General features: G+C 28.6%; 2 protein-coding genes across 2 annotated transcripts; one reads left to right on the forward strand and one right to left on the reverse strand.

Annotated features, from left to right (window-relative positions):
• The first annotated feature begins 1224 nt into the window (after positions 1–1224).
• On the forward strand, positions 1225–6735 carry LOC125839177 (subtilisin-like protease SBT5.3). The gene is made up of 11 exons (XM_049518147.1): positions 1225–1436; positions 1558–1670; positions 1752–1849; positions 2108–2275; positions 3263–3371; positions 4347–4881; positions 5022–5119; positions 5217–5462; positions 5564–5678; positions 5766–5979; positions 6069–6735. The coding sequence occupies exons 1-11, from the start codon at positions 1344–1346 to the stop codon at positions 6602–6604; spliced, it is 2325 nt and encodes a 774-aa protein (XP_049374104.1). The 5' UTR covers positions 1225–1343; the 3' UTR covers positions 6605–6735.
• Positions 6736–7502: 767 nt separating this feature from the next.
• On the reverse strand, positions 7503–12688 carry LOC125839178 (cytochrome P450 724B1-like). The gene is made up of 9 exons (XM_049518148.1): positions 12341–12688; positions 11795–12119; positions 11076–11228; positions 10666–10914; positions 10260–10343; positions 9729–9807; positions 9456–9562; positions 8971–9092; positions 7503–7799 (listed from the first exon to the last, which is right to left on the reverse strand). Exons 1-9 carry the CDS (start codon positions 12568–12570, stop codon positions 7706–7708), a joined length of 1443 nt encoding a protein of 480 aa, XP_049374105.1. The 5' UTR covers positions 12571–12688; the 3' UTR covers positions 7503–7705.
• Between the last annotated feature and the right edge of the window lie 12021 nt (positions 12689–24709).

Here is a 24709-nt window from a genome sequence, read left to right on the forward strand (position 1 = left end):
AACAGATCTAATGCGAACATTGGAGATCAAAGACCCAATTAGTTAGGCGGGCCATGTTCCAATCAATTTGGGAGTTACACCGCCGGAGAATCTCAAAATTAGCTGCTGTTTTCACACTTTCAGTTCAACTGTCAAGTTGATTGGTCAGCACTCACCAGACATTACGGCGACAAAATACAATTGTAGCATCTTATGACCTTAAAACCCTCACTAAATAACTTTTTAATCTTTATTTATTTAAGTGTCTCTTAATTTTAATTAACTTTTGGCTGATAAGTCAATCTAAACAAGTTCTAAATTTCATTTCATTCATCCTACTTAATAATGTTATATATTATGTTCGTTCACTTTTACTTGTCATTTATTTTTAAAATAGATTTTTTATTTTTTTGACTTATCAGTTTGACGTATTAAGAAATGACAATTACTTTTCTTTCCATGTTTTAGCTTCAACATTAAATACTTATTTTCCAAATTACTTTTCAAGACCTACTACTAAACATTATTTAATAGAGATAATTTGATAAAATACTTGTATTAATAATTGTTTTTGATGTGCCAAGTCAAATAATAACAAGTAAAAATGGAGGGGATTCTTTTACGGGTAAAAAGTTAATTACTAGTCTTTAGATGTCTCATTGGAGATAATAGAGTCAAAAATGGTATCCCCAATTCTTTTTTATTTGTCATTATCCGAATCAAGAAAAAATGGCCAATTAGTTACAATCAAGAAGGAAAAAGAAAAAAAACCATTGTTCATTTGAAAAGCTATTTTTTATATATATAAAAAACAACTAAAAAAATTGAATTTTTTGGTCACTACTAGTATCTCTTTGGGTACATCCATTAGAAAGAAAAAAAAAACCGTCAAGCAGCCTCAATTATTTTTATACAATAAGTAATTAATCACTTCTTTCTCATTGGTCCCATAATATTCCATTTCATTTCATAATTACCAATAAAAAAAAATGGCTTTATTCAAAGAATTTCAAACACTAGTATAATTGACTTTTTGAAAAGAAACTTGAAAAGATTAACATTAATGTTAAAATAGATTCATAGAATGATTAAATTTGGGAAAAACATAATTAAAATACATTAAAAGATTGCTTATACATTATTGTAAGTATCTAGACATAAGCCGTGAAAATATTTGAATTTAAGCCATGCAATAAATGGATACATTTCCCACTAATAAAAAATAAATTAAAAAAAGAGCAAGATTCATTTTATTTTATTTTTTTGTATAAAATAATTCATTGAAAGGTCAACTACAACTCAAACTCTGAAAGAGTTCTCTTTAAATAGAAAGAGTGTTATTGAGAGTGAAAGGACTAAAGAACATGAAGATTACAATGGGAGAAAACTTTGCTTCCTTATGTCTACTTTCTATTCTTTTTATGTTTTTGCTTAGTCCCACATTTGCCATAAAAAAGGTAAATTAATTTTAAGTTCTAATGTTTTCATTGTTACCTCTGAGTTAGGAATAAGGTTTGCGTACCGTTTATACGATTATGTTGTTGTTGTTGTTAATTTGTGAATGTGATTTGTGTGTAGTCATATGTGGTGTACATGGGAGCACATATACATGGAAAAGAAGTTTCATCTATTGATTATGATAAAGTAAGAGATTCACATCATGAGTTTCTTGGATCATACTTAGGAGGAAGGTAATTACTTTTAATTAAGTCATATTTTGCTTTATACTATGTGAATTCCAAAATCTTACATGTTTAATAATCTCATAACAGCAATGAGAAAGCAAAGGAAGCAATTTTCTACTCTTATACTAGACACATAAATGGCTTTTCTGCTATGCTTGAAGATGAAGAAGCAATAGAAATTTCAAGTAAGTGATTTGGGGGCTATTTTGGTCTTTTGTGTAATGTTGTATTTGCCTTTTGTTTTGGATTCATGCCAAGTAGGGCCACTACTAAGGCTAAGGCTCGAATTCGAACTAGTCAAGAAAGTTCATTCAGCTGACTAATTCAGATTCAAGTCATATAAGACTTACTACATCTTTATGAACATAACTCGAGACATCTGATTAAGAGGAAGAAAATTATAACATTGTCAATATGGACTATTTTTTTTATTTTTCTTGCAGAGCATCCACAGGTAGTATCAGTATTTGAAAACAGGGGAAGAAAATTACACACAACAAGATCATGGAACTTTTTGGGGTTAGAGCATAATGATGGAATTATTCCTTCAAGTTCATTATGGAAAAAGGCAAGATTTGGAGAAGATAGTATCATTGGCAATCTTGATACTGGTACTTTTTTAATATTTTGCGTTTGGTAATCAATTTGTGAATCATTTTTGTCATTATTACCATCGTAATTTGTGTTCAGACAAAGTTCCAAAACTGTTTATGAAAAACTTGGTCAAACAGACTATTAATTTTCCATTTTAGTCAACAAATAGGCATGTGAAGAAAATTGAGCTTGCAATAAGTAGAGCCTTAGATCATTTGACTTTGCTTGATGTAAAGATGTGTTGTTTTGAGATCCCATAATTATGATAAAGACTTCGTTAGAAGTTTGTGTGATTTGATCTTGATAACAATAAACTATATAGTAGTTGAATAAAATATTAATATTTCAAGATCTCATTAATCTTCCCAGCCTTGGCCAACCCATTTTTCACATATACCAAAATATATTTATCTATTTGATAGATCATGGAAGGTTCTTTTATCAACAATTTCTGCACCTTTCAGCAGTTGAAAGAGTAAACATTGGAGAAGTAGATTATTTTATTCACAATTAATTTAGTAGGATTATGGTGTCTTTTTGGGTTGGTGGGGTCAATTAAAGTGTAATATTATATTTAGAAATTGTAATTAGTATTCTAATTGTCCTTATTTGATAAATAATGTTACATAAAAGTTATGTGGTTCAATTATTCATATAGCTTGTGTTGTCCTATCATAGACAAAACCCTACATTATAGTGGACAACGGCAGAGCCACACTTGTCTAATAAAATTTATTTCTTTGATTTTTTCGAATATCGATTTTTTTTTAGTGAAAATTTGACTGAGGTAGTGACGTAATTGAAAGGAAAGAATAAGGTTCTGATGTACTTGCCTCAAAAGATGGATATTTTCACCCTTTCTTATTTGTCTTAATTGGTCAACCTTTTGATATTCACAATTCCAAGACAACTTTTCCCCTTTTTGTATATGAATTTTGGAGTGTAAAAAGAGTTGATGATGAAGATTCATTTTTATTTGGTAACCTTATGACATTGTGGACCAGGTGCCTGGCCTGAAGCAGAAAGCTTTAGTGATGAAGGATATGGACCAATTCCATCAAAGTGGAGAGGAATTTGTCAAAGTGATTCTGATCCCACATTTCATTGTAATAGGTACTTGTATATCCCTATTCTGTCCACTTATTTTTGCACCTTATCTCCACAGCTCAACAAACAGAATATTTTGCACTTTAGAACATTCAGCACACTGACATTCTACCTCTTTCAACTTTAAACCATACAATTTTCTTTACAACATATCCGAATAGAGTGTATACAAATCTTATTCATAACTTGTAAGATAGAGAAAAGACTGTTTTTGATAAATCATTGGCTAAACGAAGAAGCATATCAAAATAGATACTAAGGAAAACATGATGAAACTTTTTGAAAATACGTTAATCGAAGTACAAGAGATAGTAGGTAGTAACATAAATCGGAGGACAAGAAATTACGGAGAATATACTATAACTACTAGTAAGGAAGAATAAGAAGATAACGCTCAGTTACCTACTAATCTTCTTTTCTAATTTATGTCATCCACAATCTCCTATCTAAGGTCATGTACTCTGTAAGTAATAACTGCATCATGTCCTATTTAACCACCTCTATGCATTGTTTTTTTGATATACCTCTACCTTTCCTGAATCAATCCATAGCCAACCACTCAAACCTTCACACTTGGACATTCATGCATATCCTCTTCACATGTGCGAATCATCTCAGCCTTGCATCTTGTCCGCTACCAAGGTCACTCCTACCTTCTCATGGATAGCTTCATTTCTAATTCTATCTCACCTAGTATGCCTACAAATATACCACACCATCCTCATCTCGCAACTTTCATCTTCTGAACGCATACACTTTTCTGTATTTGCTTTAATAACTTGTAAATTTTGGACAAGATAGGTAAATTCTGAAGTGATTGTTGATCTGTTTCCTAAGTCACCAAATCCGTGATAAATATCTTAAAATTGGCTAAACTAGTAAAGAAATCATACTTCAAAGCATCCATTTAGGATATGAATTCAACATTTTAGTATTGGAATGAAAATTTTGATATTGAAGTTATGTACATTTTCATTAAAGGAAGCTAATTGGAGCAAGGTATTTCAACAAAGGGTACGCTACTCTAGCAGGATCGCTTAATTCAACCTTCAATACACCGCGAGACACTGATGGCCATGGTTCCCACACGTTGTCCACAGCCGGTGGAAACTTTGTTGAAGGATCAAATGTTTTCGGATATGGAAACGGGACAGCAAAGGGTGGATCACCAAAAGCAAGAGTAGCAGCTTACAAAGTTTGCTGGACTCCAATTTCAGGCAATGAGTGTTTCGATGCAGACATCTTGGCTGCATTTGATATGGCAATTCATGATGGCGTAGACGTGCTTTCTGTATCACTAGGAGGAGAAGCAGTAGCCTATGCCAATGACAGCATTGCTATCGGTTCATTTCATGCTGTTAAGCATGGCATTGTTGTGGTTACCTCTGCTGGTAACTCTGGTCCTGCTGTTAGTACAGTATCAAATGTTGCACCTTGGGTCATTACTGTCGGGGCAAGCACTATGGATCGTCAGTTCCCTAGCTATGTAACACTCGGAAACAACAAGCGTTACAAGGTAGTAATACTCTTTTCCTTGAATAGTATAATGTGACATTCTTGATTGTTGAGTTGAACCTCCTTGCTAGTACTATTTTTCGCTCTGCTTCAGAAGATTTATATCGTTGTAGTGATTTTAATTAAACGATATTTTGATAGGGAGAAAGTTTATCAGTTGAAGCATTGCCTAAAGGCAAGTTATTCCCAATCATTACTGCTGCTTCAGCAAAAGCTACTCATGCTACAACCTACGACGCGTAAGAATAACAATCTTACTCACCTAGTTCTCAACACAAACAAATTTTCGAGATTTTGTTTAGTTAGCATTTACTTATTTCTATCTTTTTTATGCAGGCAACTATGCAAAGCTGGTGCATTGGATCCTAAGAAGGTAAAGGGAACTATTTTAGTTTGCTTAAGAGGAGAAAATGCAAGAGTTGACAAGGGGCAACAAGCTGCTTTGGCTGGTGCAGTTGCAATGGTTCTAGCCAACGATTATGCATCGGGCAACGAAATTATTGCTGATCCTCACGTCTTACCTGCTACGCAAATTAGTTACACTGATGGACTTGATGTAATCGCTTATGTAAATTCAACAAGGTATATAACAATTTATAGATGGATTTAGCTTATATACATGACAGTATAAAGACTGTACCTAACTAAGTCGTTTCATTTTCTTGTTAAAATGTTATAAGCAGGGCACCTACGGCTTCCATAACACATCCAACAACTCAATTGGGGACAAAGCCTGCTCCGGTCATGGCAGCATTTTCATCGATAGGGCCTAACACTGTTACACCACAGATTCTTAAGGTTTTACGATAAACTAAACATTGTTCATCTTGATATTGTTCGAATGAATATCATTTATTGAGTCATTTATTTGGTATATGTTTGCAGCCTGATATCACTGCTCCAGGAGTGAGCATAATCGCTGCCTTTACTGGCGCTCAAGGTCCTACAGAACAAGCTTTTGATAAACGTCGCGTTAAATTTAACTCTGTTTCAGGCACTTCTATGTCATGCCCTCATGTGTCTGGTATTGTTGGTCTTTTAAAAACTCTCCATCCAACTTGGAGTCCTTCTGCTATCAAATCCGCAATAATGACAACTGGTGAGAGCAAATAGCCTTTTTCAATTACAAATGTGTTTCTATTAGCATGGTTCTGGTTCTGATACCATGTTGTTTTTGTCGTTATTCAGCAAGAACACGAGACAATTCTGTAGAGCCAATGTTGAATGCTAGTTACATCAAAACAAGTCCATTTGCTTATGGAGCAGGGCACGTTAGGCCAAACCGCGCAATGGACCCTGGCTTGGTCTACGACTTGACAATCTATGATTATTTGAGTTTTCTATGTGCACAAGGCTACAACGAAACTCAAATCAAGACATTCACACAAGGCCCTTTCAAATGCCCCGATCCGATTAATTTCATCAACATGAATTTACCATCAATCACAGTGCCTAATCTCAATAGCTCTGTCACAATTACTAGAACTTTGAAGAATGTTGGATCTCCAGGTACGTATAAAGCGCGAATTCGCAACCCCATTGGAATTTCTGCTGTTGTTGAGCCAAATAGTCTGGAATTTAAGAATATTAATGAGGAGAAATCGTTTAAGCTAACATTGAAGGTTAAAGGAGCTAATGCACCAAAAGATTATGTATTTGGACAATTAATTTGGTCTGATAATAAGCATTATGTTAGAAGTCCAATTGTAGTAAAATGTACCTAGGTAAAAATTTTAGATTGTTTTAAAGTAGTTAGTTACCGGTAAGTTAATTGACTGATTTATTTTTTCTCTTGTTCCACAAAAAAGAGAGAAAAAGGAATTGTGTAGTTCTTATTTATTAATGAAATTTTTTAAGTTACAATTCAATTATTTTTTGATTTTTAGTTTATAATTCGAATCTGTTTTGAAGATGACCAATTATTAATTGTGAAAATGTCGTTTGAGAAACAACACGTGATGAATTCATAGCTGTTTATTGTCAGCATTGTTACGGTTTTCTCAACTTATAAATGCGATGCACGCATGACTCCTGACCCCGACCTTGGGTAATAAGGGTTGGGTTCCGAGTCGGTGTCAAGGTCGAGGGTCGGGAGTCAAGAGTCAGAGTCGGAGTTGGTATCGGGAGTCGGGTGTTAGGAGTTGGTGTCTCTGGTCTGCCGAGTAGGGGTCGGAATTGGGAGTCAGGTCTTGGGTCAAGGTTGAATCCCAAGTCTCGAATCTCATGTCCAGGTCAGATCTAAAAATCAGGGATGAGGTTGAAAGTCGGTATTTGAGTTGGGGTATAGAGTTGAGTACCGTATCTAATATTTATCCAGATTATACGTAATTTTAGAAAAATATTTACCTTTCATACTAAACACACCCTATATGTTAACTTTAAACTTCACATTGTTTGCTTCAACTAACACTAAAGAGATATATCTTAGAAGGTTGATTACTAGTCACGTGAACCTAATAACTATATACTATAATATAAAGAATATTCAATTATTATCGTAATATTAACTTGACGTTGATGAAGAAACCAACGATATGAGTCATGGATCTAACTCGATTAATACTTGGACATTATTATTTATCTTCAATATTCAAAATAACATAAACTAGAGGAAATGAAGAATTAGACTGCAGATAAATTACTAGCATTTCTCCTTGAAATTATGTATAAATACACAAAAAGAAAAGAAAAAAAAAAAGGAAATCATGTTTTCTTTCTGTACTAGGGAAAACAGATATGTGAAGGAAGAGATGTTCATAATTAAGTATACTAATTAATGACATAGCATTGGAATTTTCTTCATAATTTGTTGCTAATCCATAGGCCTAAGTAGAATTTTGATGAAGTCTGATTGTTAAACCATTTTTGAACTCCACATATGGATAAGCAATGGGTTGTTCTCCTTCTTCTACCTCCCATCTACATATAAAACACGTATCCATAATTTTAGCACAATAAAAAGATATAAATAAAACCATAATGTATATGTCAGATTGAGAAACAAAATCACAAATAGCTATTTTATAAATTATAATTGAAAAATAGTTAAGTCATAGAATTTCTAATTCCACGGTTGAAACTTAAGGATTTTTATACGGGGTACGAGGTGATTATATAGAGGGAAAATTGTATGAAATAGCAAATTATTAATTTAAATTAAATGTTATAGTCATAGTGTATTTTAATTGTAATTCACAACAAAATCTCTTTTTTTGCCATCTGATTCGGTATACAATTAGTCATTTTCTGTATACAATTAGTCATTTTACACATTTCAGTATAAAATATATAAAATGTGTTTGTGTTTGTATAAAGCAAGAGAAAAATGTGTATACAAATACAAATACATATATTTTTGTCATAGACATTTATAATTATACAAATACAGATCTTATTATACAAATTACAATGTATAAATGAATTTATACAAAACTGAACAATTTGTATAAAATTGAATGTTTGTAACGAATTATACAAATCAAAAGCTCCATAGCAAACATAAAATTTGTTATGGAGAGCAATTATACAAATTATAACTATAACATACAAATATGATTTTTATATTTGTTATATGTAAAAGTTGCTCTTATATATATAAAGGTGACAAAATTAGCTCATGAAATCATAACTTGCCTTAAGTTCAGGTTGAATAGACATGTCTATTTATTAGCTCAGTCCATCAAAGTTTGGGTTGATATCTAACCAAAATTGATCAATAAAAATTTGACAAAATATTTACAAAAACACAATTTTTTTAATTTGATTTGTTATATCTAATATAATTTAATTAGATACTAAATATTATTTTTCTTAAAAAAATAAATAAAGTAATTAAACTTAATAGTAAGAATTGTGCATGTTGAAATTTGACCCGCATTTTAGCCAATTTCAGACCAAGTTATAATTTTTGGGCGAGACAACAACCAGTCTAACTCAACTCATTTTAACAGTCCAAATTCAGTCCAACTCATCCATTTGCCACCTCTAATTATATAGAATGACATCTTTTAATTATATATAAGAAATTCTTGTTAAAATAATCTCACATACATAACTGTATCAGTTAACACTAGAGACAAGATTTAATTACCTGTATTTTTGTACAAGGTGGTGAAGGAAGAAGGCTACTTCAACCTTTGCAAGTTCAAATCCAGGACAACACCTTGATCCTCCCCCAAAAGGAGTCAACTTCTTGCTTATTTGCTCATCACTCTAAACATTTAATTATAATTCAAAAAACAATTAACAAATAATAAAATTTTAAAAAAAAATCTATACATCGTTAATATAAATAATTATTTATACTATTAAATCACTCAAATGCTATCTACAACTAAGTCTTCTTAAAATATAAAATTTGTAATCTTGAATAAAAAAGATAGATTATATCGAAAATAATCTCTGACTCCTAAAACTAAAAGGTAAAAGATGTTGTTAACTTGTTATTATTGTTTTGTAATAAAACAAAAAAAAAAGATGGATGATGTTGTTTAACAAAGAAACATAACTTATTACTTCAAATAATTTTTTTATAGAGACGACGTATATAACTTAAACTCGAAGTGATATAATTACCTCCCATCTCCAAGGATTAAAGTGGAGTGCATTAGGATGAACTGATGGGTCCAAATGAACAGCACTGAATACTGGTAGGACCTTCCAACCCGCTGGAATCACATAATCTACAATTCACAATATTTAAAACATTATTATAAACATAGAAAAATAAAATTAATTAATTAATCGTAAAAAATGCAAAAAGTTCATGCATGCATTATTACATATGAACATTATTTTAAAAAATATAGTAATATTTTGGAGCATTACAGGTCAAACACGCATACAAACCTTTAAATTTGACATCTTTAAGTGCCTTTCGGTGCACAAATTTGACAACATTCCCATATCTTAAAGCTTCATTTATTACCTGTATTTAATAAAAACAATAAAAGTTAAATTAAAGAAATAAAAAATAATATAGTTATTATTCATCTTGGCTCAAATTATATCTAGTGTTTCTTATCTTTATTTTTACATATAAGATATTTGAAAAGGGGGCTTTTTTTTTCTATTAAAATTATAAGAGGGCAAGAAATCACATTTGCTCCTCTATTTATAGGTCACCATTCAATAATTGAGGTGTCGATAGATAATTATTTTTATAAACGACAATAGATAATTTGAGATAAAGAGAATAATAAAAACATTACCTTATTCTCAAAATACTTGACATTCTTTTTAAAATTATTTATCTCAAAATACTTATTATCCTAAATATAATATTATTTTAAAGAATGCGTGAAAAAGAATTATGAAGATAATTTGAGACGAACGAAATATAATATTCCGTAATGATTGTAGTCAGCGCATTCTCACAACCTTTTGAGTGAAGTCCATCTTTTGGTAATCTTCCCAATTCAATAACTCCTTTTCCTTCGTGCTCCGTATGTTATCATGCTCTTCCTACATCATTTATTAGTAATAAAATAAAGTTTAGAAACTTTAAAAAAAAAACACGTCAAAAATATAATGATTATAACTATTTTCTTATTAAAAACAATATAATACTACTCTATGTAACTCTTTTATAGTCTTTGATTTCAAGAGAACATGCAGAAACTATAGGGAATTTAGGTATACAATCATGCCAAGTGTGATTTTGCATATTTTTCGCTAAATTTCTGACTCCATCACTGTACACAACACTTAATATTTGTTTTTCTAAAATATCAAATATTTCAAAACAAATTCAATTTATCAAGATCATAACGAATACGAATATTACCTTAAGTTGATCGAGAGCAGTTTGTGATTGACCAATAAAAAACACAACCATAGCCATTAGGAGAGAAGTGGTCTCATAACCACCAAGTAAAGAATCAAGAACAAAGCTAACTTTTTCCTCTTCAGATAAGGTATCAACACAAAGAAGTATTTCTAGAAAATCATTCTTTTTACTATCACCATCAACAACATGTTTTCTTCTTCTTTCCTCTATAATTGCTTTGATAGTTGAAGATATTCTACTTCTAGCCTGTAAAGAAAAAGAAAAAATAAAGTTGAATTTCACATGCCTAACTTTATTAATCTTTTTGCAACAAAAGCATATCTAAAAATAAACAATTATATATATATATATATATGCGTTAAATAATTATTATATAATTAAATAGTGTAATTAATAATTAAATGAACCTGCACTGCTCTTGCATATGGAGTTCCAGGTATGTATAGTGGTAAAGAAATTAATCCTCTCATAAAAGCAAGAAAATCTTGAAGAATTAATGCACTTTGTGGATTATCTGGAGTTAATCCAAGGACTTGCTTCACTATCACATTGAATGAAAACTGCAATAATCAAACCACACACAAAAAAAAAAATCAAAATTATATCACAAAAAACACAATTTTATTACTAGAGTATCACTATTTGAATTTTATGCATTGACAGTATAAAAAAAATAGAAAAAACTACACATTTGGCCGCTTAGTCAAAAGTATTTATAGGCCCTAGATGAAATACACTAATTTTATGTATATTTATACATTTGCTGATATTTATTTTTTTAGATGAATGGATATTTAAATTAATTTCTCATATACATAACTATATCAACTCCTATCAATATCCTAAAATAATATAAGTAACATTAGATGCAGAGCTACAATTCTGCTAACAAATTTTGCAAACATGTAGCTTTGGTTTAAAATCTAAAATTTTGTAGAGTAATATCTAACAAAAAAATCTATATGAAACTCAACAATTTTTTAGTAAGAATTCAAAATTCATTAACTCAAAATTTTAATTCCTCTCAAGACAAACACCTAACAATAGACTAAATTATACGTATAGTATATAATTAACATTATTTTTCAAGACTAAAAAGACATTTTTAGATGGAATTAATTAATACCTTTCTTGCCTCTTCCCAGTATCTGACTTGATCTTTATCTTTCCATGATTGAAGAATCTGAAGTGCTAATGTTTCCACATCATTAATAAACTCAGGTTTAGACTTAATTGTGCTGATTAGTGATAATGAAACATTCCTAAGCCTTTTATGTGTGTCACCAACAGCCACAAGCAATGAAACTTTGCCAAGTATACCATGAATTGGCTTTGGATAACTACACTGAAATAACTTATCTTCATTTTGTAATATGAAGTAATTAAGGTCCTGGTCACATGATACCACTGTTGGGGAGAAAAATAAATGTGACTTGAACACTTTCCCATACCTGAAAAAAAAAATGTACATGCAATAATAATTACTGTCAGTTCACCCTTAATCAGAAATCTCAATATTCAAATCTCAAATATCTTGTTAAGTATCTTACATGATGTAAATTTAAATTATATACAGCAGATGAGAAACTAAAAAATTGTAATCCTTAAGGAGGGGTAGTACTTTAATTTATTTTTAAAAAAAGACATAATAATGAAGAAGCATGTTACTTACCTAGAACAATGTTGTTGAAGGAAAGTACCAATAGAATTAGAAGGATGAGGCTTCAAAAAAGAAAGGGTTTCACCAAGTAAAGGCCATCCAAAAGTGCCCTTGGGAATAACATGAAGAGTAGTACCATAATTATTGAAGAACAAAGGCCAAAAATGATTTAAAGTTATGCCAATTACAAAACTAATAACTAGGGTGATAACAATTATCAAAAGACTACCTTCTTCACCCATTGAAGTTTTAATTTTATGAGTGATGAGAAGAAAGAAAATAGATTTTTATGAAGTTGGTAGCAAATTGGTGTTGGGCTTTACTACGTATTTATAGAGAGGAGATAGAGAAGGGGGAGAAAAAAAAGTTGTTTATGGAGGAAAGGAAACAAGCTTTTAATTATTTCTACTTAGTATTTTATTCTTTTCGTCTCAATTTATATGATACACTTAAAATTTCAATATTCGGTTTTTAAACTTTAATCGTGAATTCAGATATATAAGCTTTGAATTTTTTGAAATGAAATTTACTATTTTCATTTCAATTTATTTATCTTATTTTCCTTTTAAATCTATCTCAAAAAAGAATATATATATTTTTCCTTTTTAACAATATTTTAAATACAACTTTTTATATAATATGTTTAAGATCATAAAATTAAACGACATTTTAATACATTTTACGTATCTTTAATTTAAGACCACAAAATTCAAAATCTTTTTTATTTTCTTACACTCTGTATTAAGTTAAAATCAAATAAACATATTTTGAAACTACATAAAAAAAATTGAGTCTTATAATTCACAATATGTAAAATACATAAAAAAAATTCATTAAAAAAATTGATTGATTCTCAAAATTTTAATTATATCATATAAATTAGAACGATGAAATAATGAGGGTGAATATTAAATTTTGTCAGATGCATAGGAAATGAAATCAAGCTAGTCTGGGATCTACTCCTATACAAACAGTAGGTACAGGTTATGGAAGAAAGATACTGTACCAAACTACCCATTTATGAATCATATTTAACTATTTTTATACATAGACAATACTAAAGTTTTTTTTTTCGACTACTCCATCCTGCACCATTTTAACTATACTTCTCCGTTCCGTATTAGTTGTTTTAATTTCTAAAATTATTTATTTTAAAATATCTTCTTCGTTCAATAATAGTTATTTATTGGAGTATATTATTTCGAAATTTTCAATAATATTTATTCACTTTATAAAATTAATGTATAATTCTACACGTCATTCCTAATTTACTGTTATCATTTATTGTAGTTATTTATTTATTACATTTTTCAAGACATTATATTTATCGTATTCAAAGAGTAATATAGTAAAATATTCAAAATCAATAGTGGACAAGTATTATTGAATAGAAAAAATATATATATTAATTTATAAATTAGGATAAAGTTAATTTCTTTTATTTTTTATCTTAAAATTGTTTATTTTAAGGAAAGTAAATAAAATTGATTATGCTGAAAACAAAATTAAGGATACATTAATAAACAATACTTCTTAAAAGGTTTGCGAAAGAGTAAATATGAAAATTAATATGGGTACATCTGTGGGGAAAATATAATAAATATGAGATATAATTTATTAAATTACTTGTGTTTTATAAAAATAAATTGATTTTTCTTCTTAAAATATTGTGCATACATTTATATATTAAGGGTATAATTGAGATTATAAACTTTAAACACAAGTGTTATATTTAAGCTTATAAAATTGTTTTGGCTATTCGACTAATATGATGTGTTTTATATATACACCAATTGATTCTAAGTCAAAATTACAGAAAAATTCATAAGTCAATCACCTCTAACATGTTTCGTTTAAGATTATAAGATAATTTTTAATTTGATTGATATTTTCATTTTTTATTCTTAATTTTTTTTTCTAATTCTCAAAAACAACTTTTACAAAATGGAAGAGTTCTATCCGGGAGCAAAGATGGATTGGTTAGGCCTCTTCTATTCCGTTCTTTGTTCATAGTGCACTGAACACACTTAGTCTATCCTTATCTCTTCGACATGGTTAAAATTCCAAATTCTTCTTCCATTTCATGTAAGTTTTCATCCTTTATTTAAAAAAATATTTTTTCATAAAACAAATAAAATACTTATTACCAATTTCAAAATTATTGTCTAAATACACAATTATTTAGTACTATACAATCACCATTAACACTTTCTAATTTTGCCCACCTCCACCCTTGATCTCAAAATATTTGTCATTTTCAAATTTCCAAACAAATTAATAATCTTTTTTATTTTATTTCTTCATAGTAATTATTTTTAGGATTATAAACGCCTCAATTATAACAGAAAATAATGATAATATCATACGCAATTCTGTCGCAATATTTTGGGAAATGAAGTAACCAATCGTCCAACACAATGAAACTAGTTAGAAAGAAACCAAGGAAACAGTAATCTAGTCTATTGTTACGAAGTTGCAGTTGAATTTATTTTCATCACAACTATATAAAGAACATACTACATACATAAATATATAAGGTGAAATACAATATTTAAAATTTTGTTACAAGGAATGTATTTTATTCAAATACTTAATTTGTAGGATTATATTGAAATATTTTATTTATATCTATTTTTTTATACTCTATTTTGTGCGATTATATTGAATATCTAATAGCTACATTCACCTTTCATCAATTCGACAAAACAGTACCTGGTTAGGAATCTAACTTTTTGCATGGGATAAGATTTCATATCTGATTTTTTAATTGTGAACATGTCACTTTTTTATCTTGAAAAAGATGTCAAAGACAATGGCTAAGTTACCAAATGTCCATTGTCAACTAGCTAAATTAAGGCAATAATTTAAATAGACATGTTTTTGAAATCTTCCCAACATTAGGTAAAAAAATTCCACTCGTGTGCAAGAAGGGGACATAGAAGTGTTTCAAAGGTCAAAATTAGTGTCCATTATTAACGTTTGATAATCATGACATGAGCAGAGGTAGATCCAGATTACGAGTTTGGGGTTTTAAATTTTCTTTTAAAAAATAAAACGGCTTTTTATTGATAGTGGGTTGTGGAAATCATTTCCATGACCCTTTCTTACTACTAAGTTATCAATTAATTTTGTTAGAGTTCACGAGTTAATACACATATATATTTATTTAATTTTCAAATCTAAATACAAGATTTGCGAAAAAATAATTGGATGCGTCCAAACCCCACCTAAGCTTTGCCTCTGATGTCATGTGTACCAAAGGCAAATTCAATGTTACAATATTAAATTTATCCAAAATCAATAATTTTACCGCTACGTAAAAAATTAAACTAATAAATAATAAATATAAACTCACAATTTTAATAATATAATGTGTTAAAAACTAACAGTATTTAAAATTGAATTAAATTTTTTTAAATTATGAAACCGTCTATAGTTGTATCAATGTATTTTACTTCAAGTTATATATTTAGGCATGACTAGACATGGTGTGCCCTATTTACTGGTTATACATAATTACTTGTCCGTCTTTTATGCTCAAACTTTTTTAAAAGATGCTACATCTTTGTCTTATAGTCTCGTCAATAATTCATGAGCTAGGTACTGATGTTATTTAATCACATTGGTGTAACAAGCTGGTAAAAGAAAAATTGGAATCAAAATAATAAAACGTATACAAAAGTTAACAATGGCAAGCTTTGATGACGATAAACCAGATGATAAAAATAAAACTATATTAAGAAAATATATTGTAAAAAAACATAAAATCTACTGAAAGAACAATCTCTACAAGTCTTTTTATAATGAATGCATATTTGTTTTGGGTAAGGGAAACTTTAGTTTATAGAAGTTCAAAACTTTTACCTCAAAAAAAGAGTTACCCAAATATAAGAAAATTGTATTTTTATTTTGAAAAAAAATGAAAATCAATTATACTAACTCTTTGTTCTTCCTTCGAAAGATGCAAAAAATCCAACCAAGGTAAGAATTTTTTTAACAAATTCTAACACATAGAAGCTTTGTAAGAAACAACATGATATTTTAATTAGGCAAAAGCTTTTACAAGTGTTTAGTTAGCCTCGACAAGTCATAAAATTCAAGTTTCTTTCAATTGAAACTAATATGTAATTATAAAAAATAATATTTATGTAATTAATTTATTTACATAATAGATGCTTATATATATAGGCTATTCTAAAATTTGTTGAGAAAATTTAATGAATTATATAATTGAACAAGACATGTATTATCAAATACTGCAATCCATTGAGCCATTGAGGGTACAAAATTATATTGCTTTTTTACCTAACACTTTTTCTTACATTTTTCTTCTTTTTGTTTTAGCACCTGTCTAGTCTTTATTATTTTACTATCTTGTTCTTTAATTTTATTGTTTTTTGTTTAAGTAATCGTTTAAGTATTCATGTTGTTATTGTTCTTTTTTATATTTATTGTATTTTTTTCTATATGTGATTTTATTAAGTTTTATTTGAACTGAGAATCCATCAAAACGTAAAGTTTTTCTATCTTGACAAGATAGAGATAAAACTACATATACATCACTCTCTCTGAAAGTTAAGTCACTCGAGAGATTATACTAAATACATTGTTATTGTTGTTGTGTCTGGCATTTAATTAGCCTAAAAAGATGGTTTTGGCCAATAAGGGACTTGGAAAGATCAATTTTAATATCTAATTTTGGGATCGGTAATTTGATATTAATTCATCTACGTTAAGAGTCAAAAGAAGGTGGAAAAGAAACATAAAAAAATTGAGATCAGATTCACGTGTGCTTGTTATGTTCCAATTTCACTTTTTTTTAATGCTTTCAGTTAGTTTAATTAATTTTTAAAGTTAATCTCAATCAAATTAACTTAAAAATTTAAAACTAAATTTAGATATTCAAAAATTATACGAAAAATATTATTCTCTCCATCTCATTTTATGTGGTACTTTTTGAATTTCGAGATTCAAACTAGTCTAACTTTAACTGTGAATTTTTTTTATATCTTTTAAATATTTTTAATTATCAATTATTGTGACTTATAATACTTGTTACGTAGAGTATAAGTTTATAAACTTTATTTCAAAAAGTTTAAAGAATCCATGTGCATTTTGGCGGTCAAACTTAAATAGTTTAACTCTCGATAAAACAAAAAGTGCCACATAAATTAAAACAGAGGGAATATTATGTAAAGCTCACAGACTTACAAGAAGCGAAACATAAAAACTAATTTAAATGGAGAAGGTATTCTTCCTGGTGCTATTAATTGTCATGTTTTTCTTGTACACACCTTAATATAATATTATTGAGAGATTTTATTTAACTAGGTTCTTTAATTAAATACTAATACTATTAGTTTTTTCATAATACAAGTTTTTCTTAATTTTGTAAACAATAAAAATTTAAAATAATGATATTTTGTAATCATGATAACGTAACTAAATAGGATTGAGAGTACATAAAATAAATTTGAGGAGAAATTTTGGACTTTTGATAGAGAAAAAGCCGACAAAATAAATGAAAAGAAAATAATAAGGTCAATCTTCTTCAGCGGCACACCTATACGGCTTCCATTATAGTTTACTAATCAAGTACATACATGCTCACTTTGTCCAATTAAAAATAGGAGCAAGAACTCGAAAACTTGAGTCGAAATTTGAATTTTTATGGGTTGAACTTAAAATATTTTTGAATTATTGAATTTTGAATAAATAATCTGTATACATTTAATGAATTTTCAATTATAAACTTCATAGTTTGAACCAAAGTAACTTGTAATCAACATATTGACTCACTTATTGGGTAACGTCTGTGCGTATTTTATCTTTATAGATCTCACTTGTAGTATTATTATAGGGGTGTGCATTTGGTTTGGAATTATGTATTATCATTCGATTTATCAGTTTTCAGTTAATAAATATGCTAAATCAATAATATTTTTTTTGGTTCGATTTATTGATCAATTTATTTTCCGCACACCTTTAAATATTACACTAAATATATTGTTGATGTTGTATATATTTTCTAAACGTTTTAATTTGTTTCCTCCATGTCCATTACTTTTTAAAATTGTAATTGCATGAAATGTCTTTTTTCTGTGTCTTTCTTTTTTAAAGGTAATGGACATTTGTTTATTTAAATTCAAACCTATGGTTCAACATGTGGAAAACAATGTGAGTTGAAAAATATGACGTAAAAGAGAAGAATTTCAACAGCATTGATGTAATCTTTTATATAGGCATAAAAAAATAAGTGCGCCGCACAAGTATTTTTTTAGTTTCCCACTAGCTAGTTGTCCTTCTTATTTTGATTTGTTTGATTAATTTTTGAGTTTGCACTGCGTAATTAGGAATTTGAGGGTATGAATATTAATTAAGATCGTTAAGTAGACGCCAATTTAATATTAATTGTATTTGGATATTCTGAAAATAGGTTGAAGTTGAACTAGCCTGTATACATTCTATGAACGCCGGGTAAAATTAAAAGCACAACTTCTCAAGTGTTGGAGGAATTTTGCAAATAGTAATGTACTATGAATATACGTATAAAATAAACTAAGAATTTTTTTTCGGTATTTCTTGTTAAAGTGGGTAAAAGTCTCATATTGGTTGGGAAATGGACTGATGGTCTCTTTATATGAACTTGAAAAATCATGTCCTCGTGAGCTAGCTTTTGAGGTTGAGTTAGACTTATGTGTCATATCTAATCCAGGTTCATCTCCATTTTGGGCTCCCGGTTCACACTCCAGTCGGGCCTAAGCATGAAAGGGGATTGTTAGAGTGGGTAAAAACCCCACATTGATTAGAGAATGGACTGATGGTCATTTTATATCAATTAATCTTCCCCTTATGAGCTAACTTTTGAGATTTAATTAAACCCATACATTTCTTTCCAAACCAAACATTGATATATTAATAATTCAAGAACAGTCCAAACATTGACATGATGTTAGTTTGAATTTTTGCATAGCTCTTGAGTAGAGTACTTATAAGTTTGAATTTCGGTAAAGCAGTGTTTAGAAAATAATATGTATGTATTTATTTTGAGTTAGAATTGTTTTTTTTTTTTTAAATACTCCCTCAGTTTCAATTTGATTATCTTATTTTGATTTGAAACGAACTTTAAAATACTGCTTTAACCATAATAAATTAATTTCCACTACACATATATTTTCAAAATGTTTTAGACCTCAAACTCAAATTTTTGATTTTAAAAACTTTATCGAATCAAATGATACCACATAAAATGAAACCGATCAAATAATAAAATGACATTGTGAAGAGAAAAAATCTTGAAGCTATCTAAGCCAAAAGTTAGTCGTTTGTACATAGGGCAGCAGAATCTAAATGTTTATGAGTTTCTTTTGGAAACCCTACCGTCCTACGTGTACTTTCATTAACCAATAGGTATAACATAATGCCTTTATTGATTGGGTACGGATAATCGTAGACTGATCACTTTTTACGAGCGACAAAATAAAAAATTTCGTAAAAATATTTAAGATAATATATATACACACATAAAAAAAATATTATTTTTGATTGATCTACTTTCTATAAGTTTTGATATACATATTATATATATATTCTTGACGAATGTAGTTCAATTGACCACCCTTAATTACTTGTTGCTATGTTTCTACATACACTTCAACTCTCGTGAAACCAAACCCTAACAGGCTATCCCGGCTGGAAATTAGCGTTATTGTCCTTTTTTCTCGTGAATTTTTTTGTGGTGTGTGAGGATGTGTCTGGCATGCACGCCAAACGGTACTTCACACACCCAAAGAGCTGAGGCGTTGACATATGTAGCGAATGTTGAAGAGAAAATAAAATAAAGTAGGGTAAATAAGCTCCTCACGCGTCAATAGCGAGTGTATCACACTAATTTTGCCATGTCAGTCGAAAGTTTCAAAATGACACAACGAGAATTGACATGAGCTATCTAAACTGAACAAAATCTAGTTAAGGTGTCTAAGTGAAAATTGTTGGCAGCATTAGAGGGTCATATGGGTTTGGCCCTTTTTTCCATATTTATATTAAATCATCAATACTCATAACAAAATTTCTGAATTCGCCAATATAATTTTTTTTTTATTGTCATAAACAATATATTTCGACAATTTGAGAACATTTTTTGTGGACAAAGGTATTTTCTCCCCTATTGATTGACCAAGTACTTTAGTCAAAGGGAAATATAATATAGTGACTTTAATTAAGAAGATGCCATATAGAAAAGATTGAATCACACTTCTTACACCTATGATGTGCACTTGCTTAAATGTCTCCATCTATATTCATTTCTATGAAGAAATTAAGAAAGAATTACTGGTGCTACATACAGCTTTCTTTTTTAGTTCACAGACAACGAGAAGAGTGACACAGTACTACTGTAAATACTCACAGAGCGTTGAATTGAACAGTTGTATTACAATGTCTTTTCAACTGGATTAGATCGAATTCAATAGTTTTAGACCAGACGTTGTATATGTATTTGTGTTTAATACTGTAATTCATTGAATATGTATAATTATCTTATATAAAAACTTTCCAGTATGAATCATATTTAATCGAATTTCAATGTGAATATCGAACATTAAGTGAAAATTCAAAATAAAAAAAAAATTATCATAAACTTGATAGCCTGATTTTGGATTTTTTGGAGCATTTAGAACAAATAAACTCAAATTTCTAATTTCACCATATATTGCCATCTTCAACTCATCTCTATTTTTACTCTCCATTCTCTATATTTGGAGAGTAAAATAGAGAATGAGTTCTCCAATCACTCTCTATTTCACTCTCTATTCTTTCATTATAGAGAGTTGAATAGTAGTTCTCCCTCTCTATTTTACTTTTTGATTATTATAATATTATTTCTATTATATTACTAATTGAGTCTTTATCATTTGTAATTATTTTCTAATATAATATAACATTTAAAATATTATTATTAATAAGTTACTACTTCCGCCCAAATTAATAATTTTTCTATTTTATTTTTTAAAAAGAAATGGTCACTTTAAATATGTAATTTAAAGTTATTTAAATATTATTTATATTATATAAGATTATTAATTAAGTTTCTAATATTTGTAATTATTTTCTAAGTAATATAATATCTAAAACATATTATTGTTAAGTATACTACTTTCATCCCGAATTAACAATTTTTCTAATTTAATTTTAAATTTTTTTTTGTCATTTTAAATATGTAATTTAGATTATAATTATTTTTCATTATGAAGTATGCACAAATTTTACATGACAATTCAAACATTTTATTTTTATGTTTTAGTGATAAATTATTAAGCTACACTTTTTAAAGAGCATGAAAATATTTGATGCAATAGTTTAAAATGAAATAGGGGAAGTAAATTAGTACACGAAATAATTGAATACAAGATGAAATTGTTAATTTAAACAATTTTTAGCTACACATAAAAAGTAAGGACAAAAAATGTTTATTTTGAACTTCGTAATACATTAATAGAACATTTATGAGAGTAACATAATAGTCTTTAAAATTGAGTATTTATGTAAAATTTAAATACAATATTTATGATGCAATTATATTTCATCAATGATTTCACTTTTATTTGAATTGTTCGTTAATATGTATTATATATAATATTTATTGCAATTGTGCTACTTAGAAATTTAGAATAAAATATAATTTTATATTAAATGAAGAATTTGAAAATAAAATAAAATAAAATTTTGTATTACTAAAGATTATAGAGTGATTGTTTACAAAAAGAAGAAATGATTTATACTATGAAATAAGAAAATAAGAATGAAATAGAAATAATAATATAATATTAAGGAGAGAGAAAAAGATTGTTTTTTAGAGATTAAAATAGAGAATTGGATTGAAGTTGGTTGTCTGAAAAAATAGAGAACTCTATATTTGGAGAGTAAAATAGAGGATAGGATTGGAGGTGATGTCAAAGGGATAGGTTGATTTTAAATTTGAATAAATTTAAGTTTGATGAATTAATAAATGGATAAATTATTAATGTGCTCAGTATTACTTGGCCTGAATTTGATCATGTAAAAATTAGTTAAACAAAGGGTCACAACTCAATAACATAATTTGTCAACTATACCCAAGTTTTAGTTGTTGTTTTTTCTATAAAAAGTATTATCTATTAATTAGTTATCAAATAGTTGTCACGGAATATTAAAAAAGCGAAAATCTTACAAATATTTTGATAAGTTGTTGTTATGAGTCAATTTGTCTAGCTATATATTTTAGCTCAAATTAGTTCAATATTCATGTGAGTTATGCTCAAATTATTTCATTGCAAATATGTCCAGCTCAATTCATCCAACCTAAATTGGATTGATTGATTCATATTTTCATGAGCTAAAATGATTAATTAAACATGTTAGATGTATCATTTTTTTATATCGCTTGGGCTCTAGTAGAAATATTGTCATGTAATCAAAAGGTCACAGATTCAAACTTTGAAAACAGTTTTTAACAAAAAAATGTAATGTAAAACTGTTTACAATAGGTTCTTGTGATTAAATCTTTCTCGAAACGTTATTCATAATGAAAACATTAATACACTAAACTTTATACATTTGCCTATAAAAATATGTAAGTATAGGGAAACCACAACTAGTAGCTATTACCACATTTAGTGAAACACTATGTAGGGAGTCTAATAGTGCTGTATTTGGGCATTGGCATAAAATGAGTGCATGCATGAGTTGCATGGGGCTGCGGTTTACACGTTGTGTTGTGAGAAATTAGGAACAGATGAAAGAGAGTTTTGAGTCAAAGCTTTTAATTTTTGGTCCAAACTTACTGACACCACCTCGTGCATTCTTGAAATGTGTGTTCATTCAGGAATCACCTTCCAAACAAATTAAAGGACTATTTTCAACACTATATATCACCACATCTTTTTTATAAGCAGAGTTAGGTGGGGTTCGTGATTTGGAGTTCGGATGAATTTATTAGTTTTTTTAAAAATATATAATTATGTATTTTTATTAGAAGATTAAATGAATATATATGTAATAACTTGTGAAGTTCTAACAAAATTGATTTACAGTTCAGTAGTTAGGAAGGACGGTGAAAATATTTAATTTTTATACTATTGTTATGAGGTCGAACACCATTATTAACAAGAATTTCTCTTGCTTTGCAATATTCTTCTCTTTTGTTCTAAAACTTAGAACCCTTAAACTCTTAGGGGTCGTTTAGTACAAACATTGATAATGGAGGGATTAGTAATGTAGAAATTAGTAATGCAGGGATTAGTAATGCATGGATTAGTAGTGCATGAATTATTTTTTGTCAAGTGTTTGGTTCATTACTTTCCACTTAATCTTGTGTTTAATTTAAAACTCTACAAAAAAAATTCTTTCCTATTATACCCTTGTGTTATTTTGAGATTGTTTATTTCATGTAATTGGGTCAAGGTAGATAATCACATGACGATATTCTTTTTTAGGATTATCTATTCCATTTAACTAGTTATATATATATATATATATATATATATATATATATATATATATATATATATATATATATATAATTGTTATTAATTTTAAGGTGTGATATAGCACAAAAGAGATCCTTGATGGCACAGTGTATTTTTAATTTTTGTTGGTCAAATATATCTTAAACTTAACATAGATTTAAGACTACTTAAATTGTTCAATACCTACATCTTATTAAAAAAAACAAATAGTTCAAGTGGTTAATCGACAAACTACCTTGAATAAAAAAAAATCAAAAAAATGGAAAAAAAATATTACTGAAATAATTAAATTACACTAAACGGATTTGGAGAATTAAAAAAAATATTTATAACCATTCCAATATAAATAAAAAGAAAATTAAATTACAAAAGAAATTTAGGAATAGGATTAAGCAGTGGCGAATTTACAGCCAAAAATAGGGCACCCGCACCCGTGGTCTCTTCGTAAAATTAGATATTTTATATGTATATTTTTTTAAGATTTTGTATAATATTACATTCTTGCACCCGTACTACAAGAAGTCTAAATGGTCCACATGGTTAAATGTTGAGCTTTTGACCTTGAGGATTAAAGATCAATTCTCACTTCAATACATTTTACTTGGTGCACGCTCATGTTCGAAAAATCTTAGATTCGTCTCTGAGAATAAGGGGATAGTTTTGTCATTTAGGGGTCTTATCCAAGGTTTGTTAAACCTTGGATTAGTTATCCCTCCATTTTCTAGGGATAAAATAAGACCATATATGTTGGATAAGCAATCCATGGATTAACTTAAATAAAGTAACCAAACAATGTATTAGATGGACTAAATTTTAATCAATGGACTATTTTATTTAATACCGCCTATCAAACGGATCCTTATAATGATAGCTCCGC

Source organism: Solanum verrucosum, unplaced genomic scaffold, assembly GCF_900185275.1.
Source record: "Solanum verrucosum unplaced genomic scaffold, falcon-dt-bn FXZP01000170.1, whole genome shotgun sequence".
Taxonomy (NCBI): Eukaryota; Viridiplantae; Streptophyta; class Magnoliopsida; order Solanales; family Solanaceae; genus Solanum; species Solanum verrucosum.

Coding starts and splice junctions, on each gene's coding strand:
- LOC125839177 (XM_049518147.1), top strand. CDS start 1,344: ATGAAGATTACAATGGGAGAAAACTTTGCTTCCTTATGTCTACTTTCT. Junction 1,850..2,107: donor AGAAGCAATAGAAATTTCAA/GTAAGTGATTTG, acceptor TTTTTCTTGCAG/AGCATCCACAGGTAGTATCA. Junction 5,980..6,068: donor ATCCGCAATAATGACAACTG/GTGAGAGCAAAT, acceptor GTCGTTATTCAG/CAAGAACACGAGACAATTCT.
- LOC125839178 (XM_049518148.1), bottom strand. CDS start 12,570: ATGGGTGAAGAAGGTAGTCTTTTGATAATTGTTATCACCCTAGTTATT. Junction 9,093..9,455: donor TTAATCCTTGGAGATGGGAG/GTAATTATATCA, acceptor TTAAATGTTTAG/AGTGATGAGCAAATAAGCAA. Junction 7,800..8,970: donor CACCTTGTACAAAAATACAG/GTAATTAAATCT, acceptor TTTTATATGTAG/ATGGGAGGTAGAAGAAGGAG.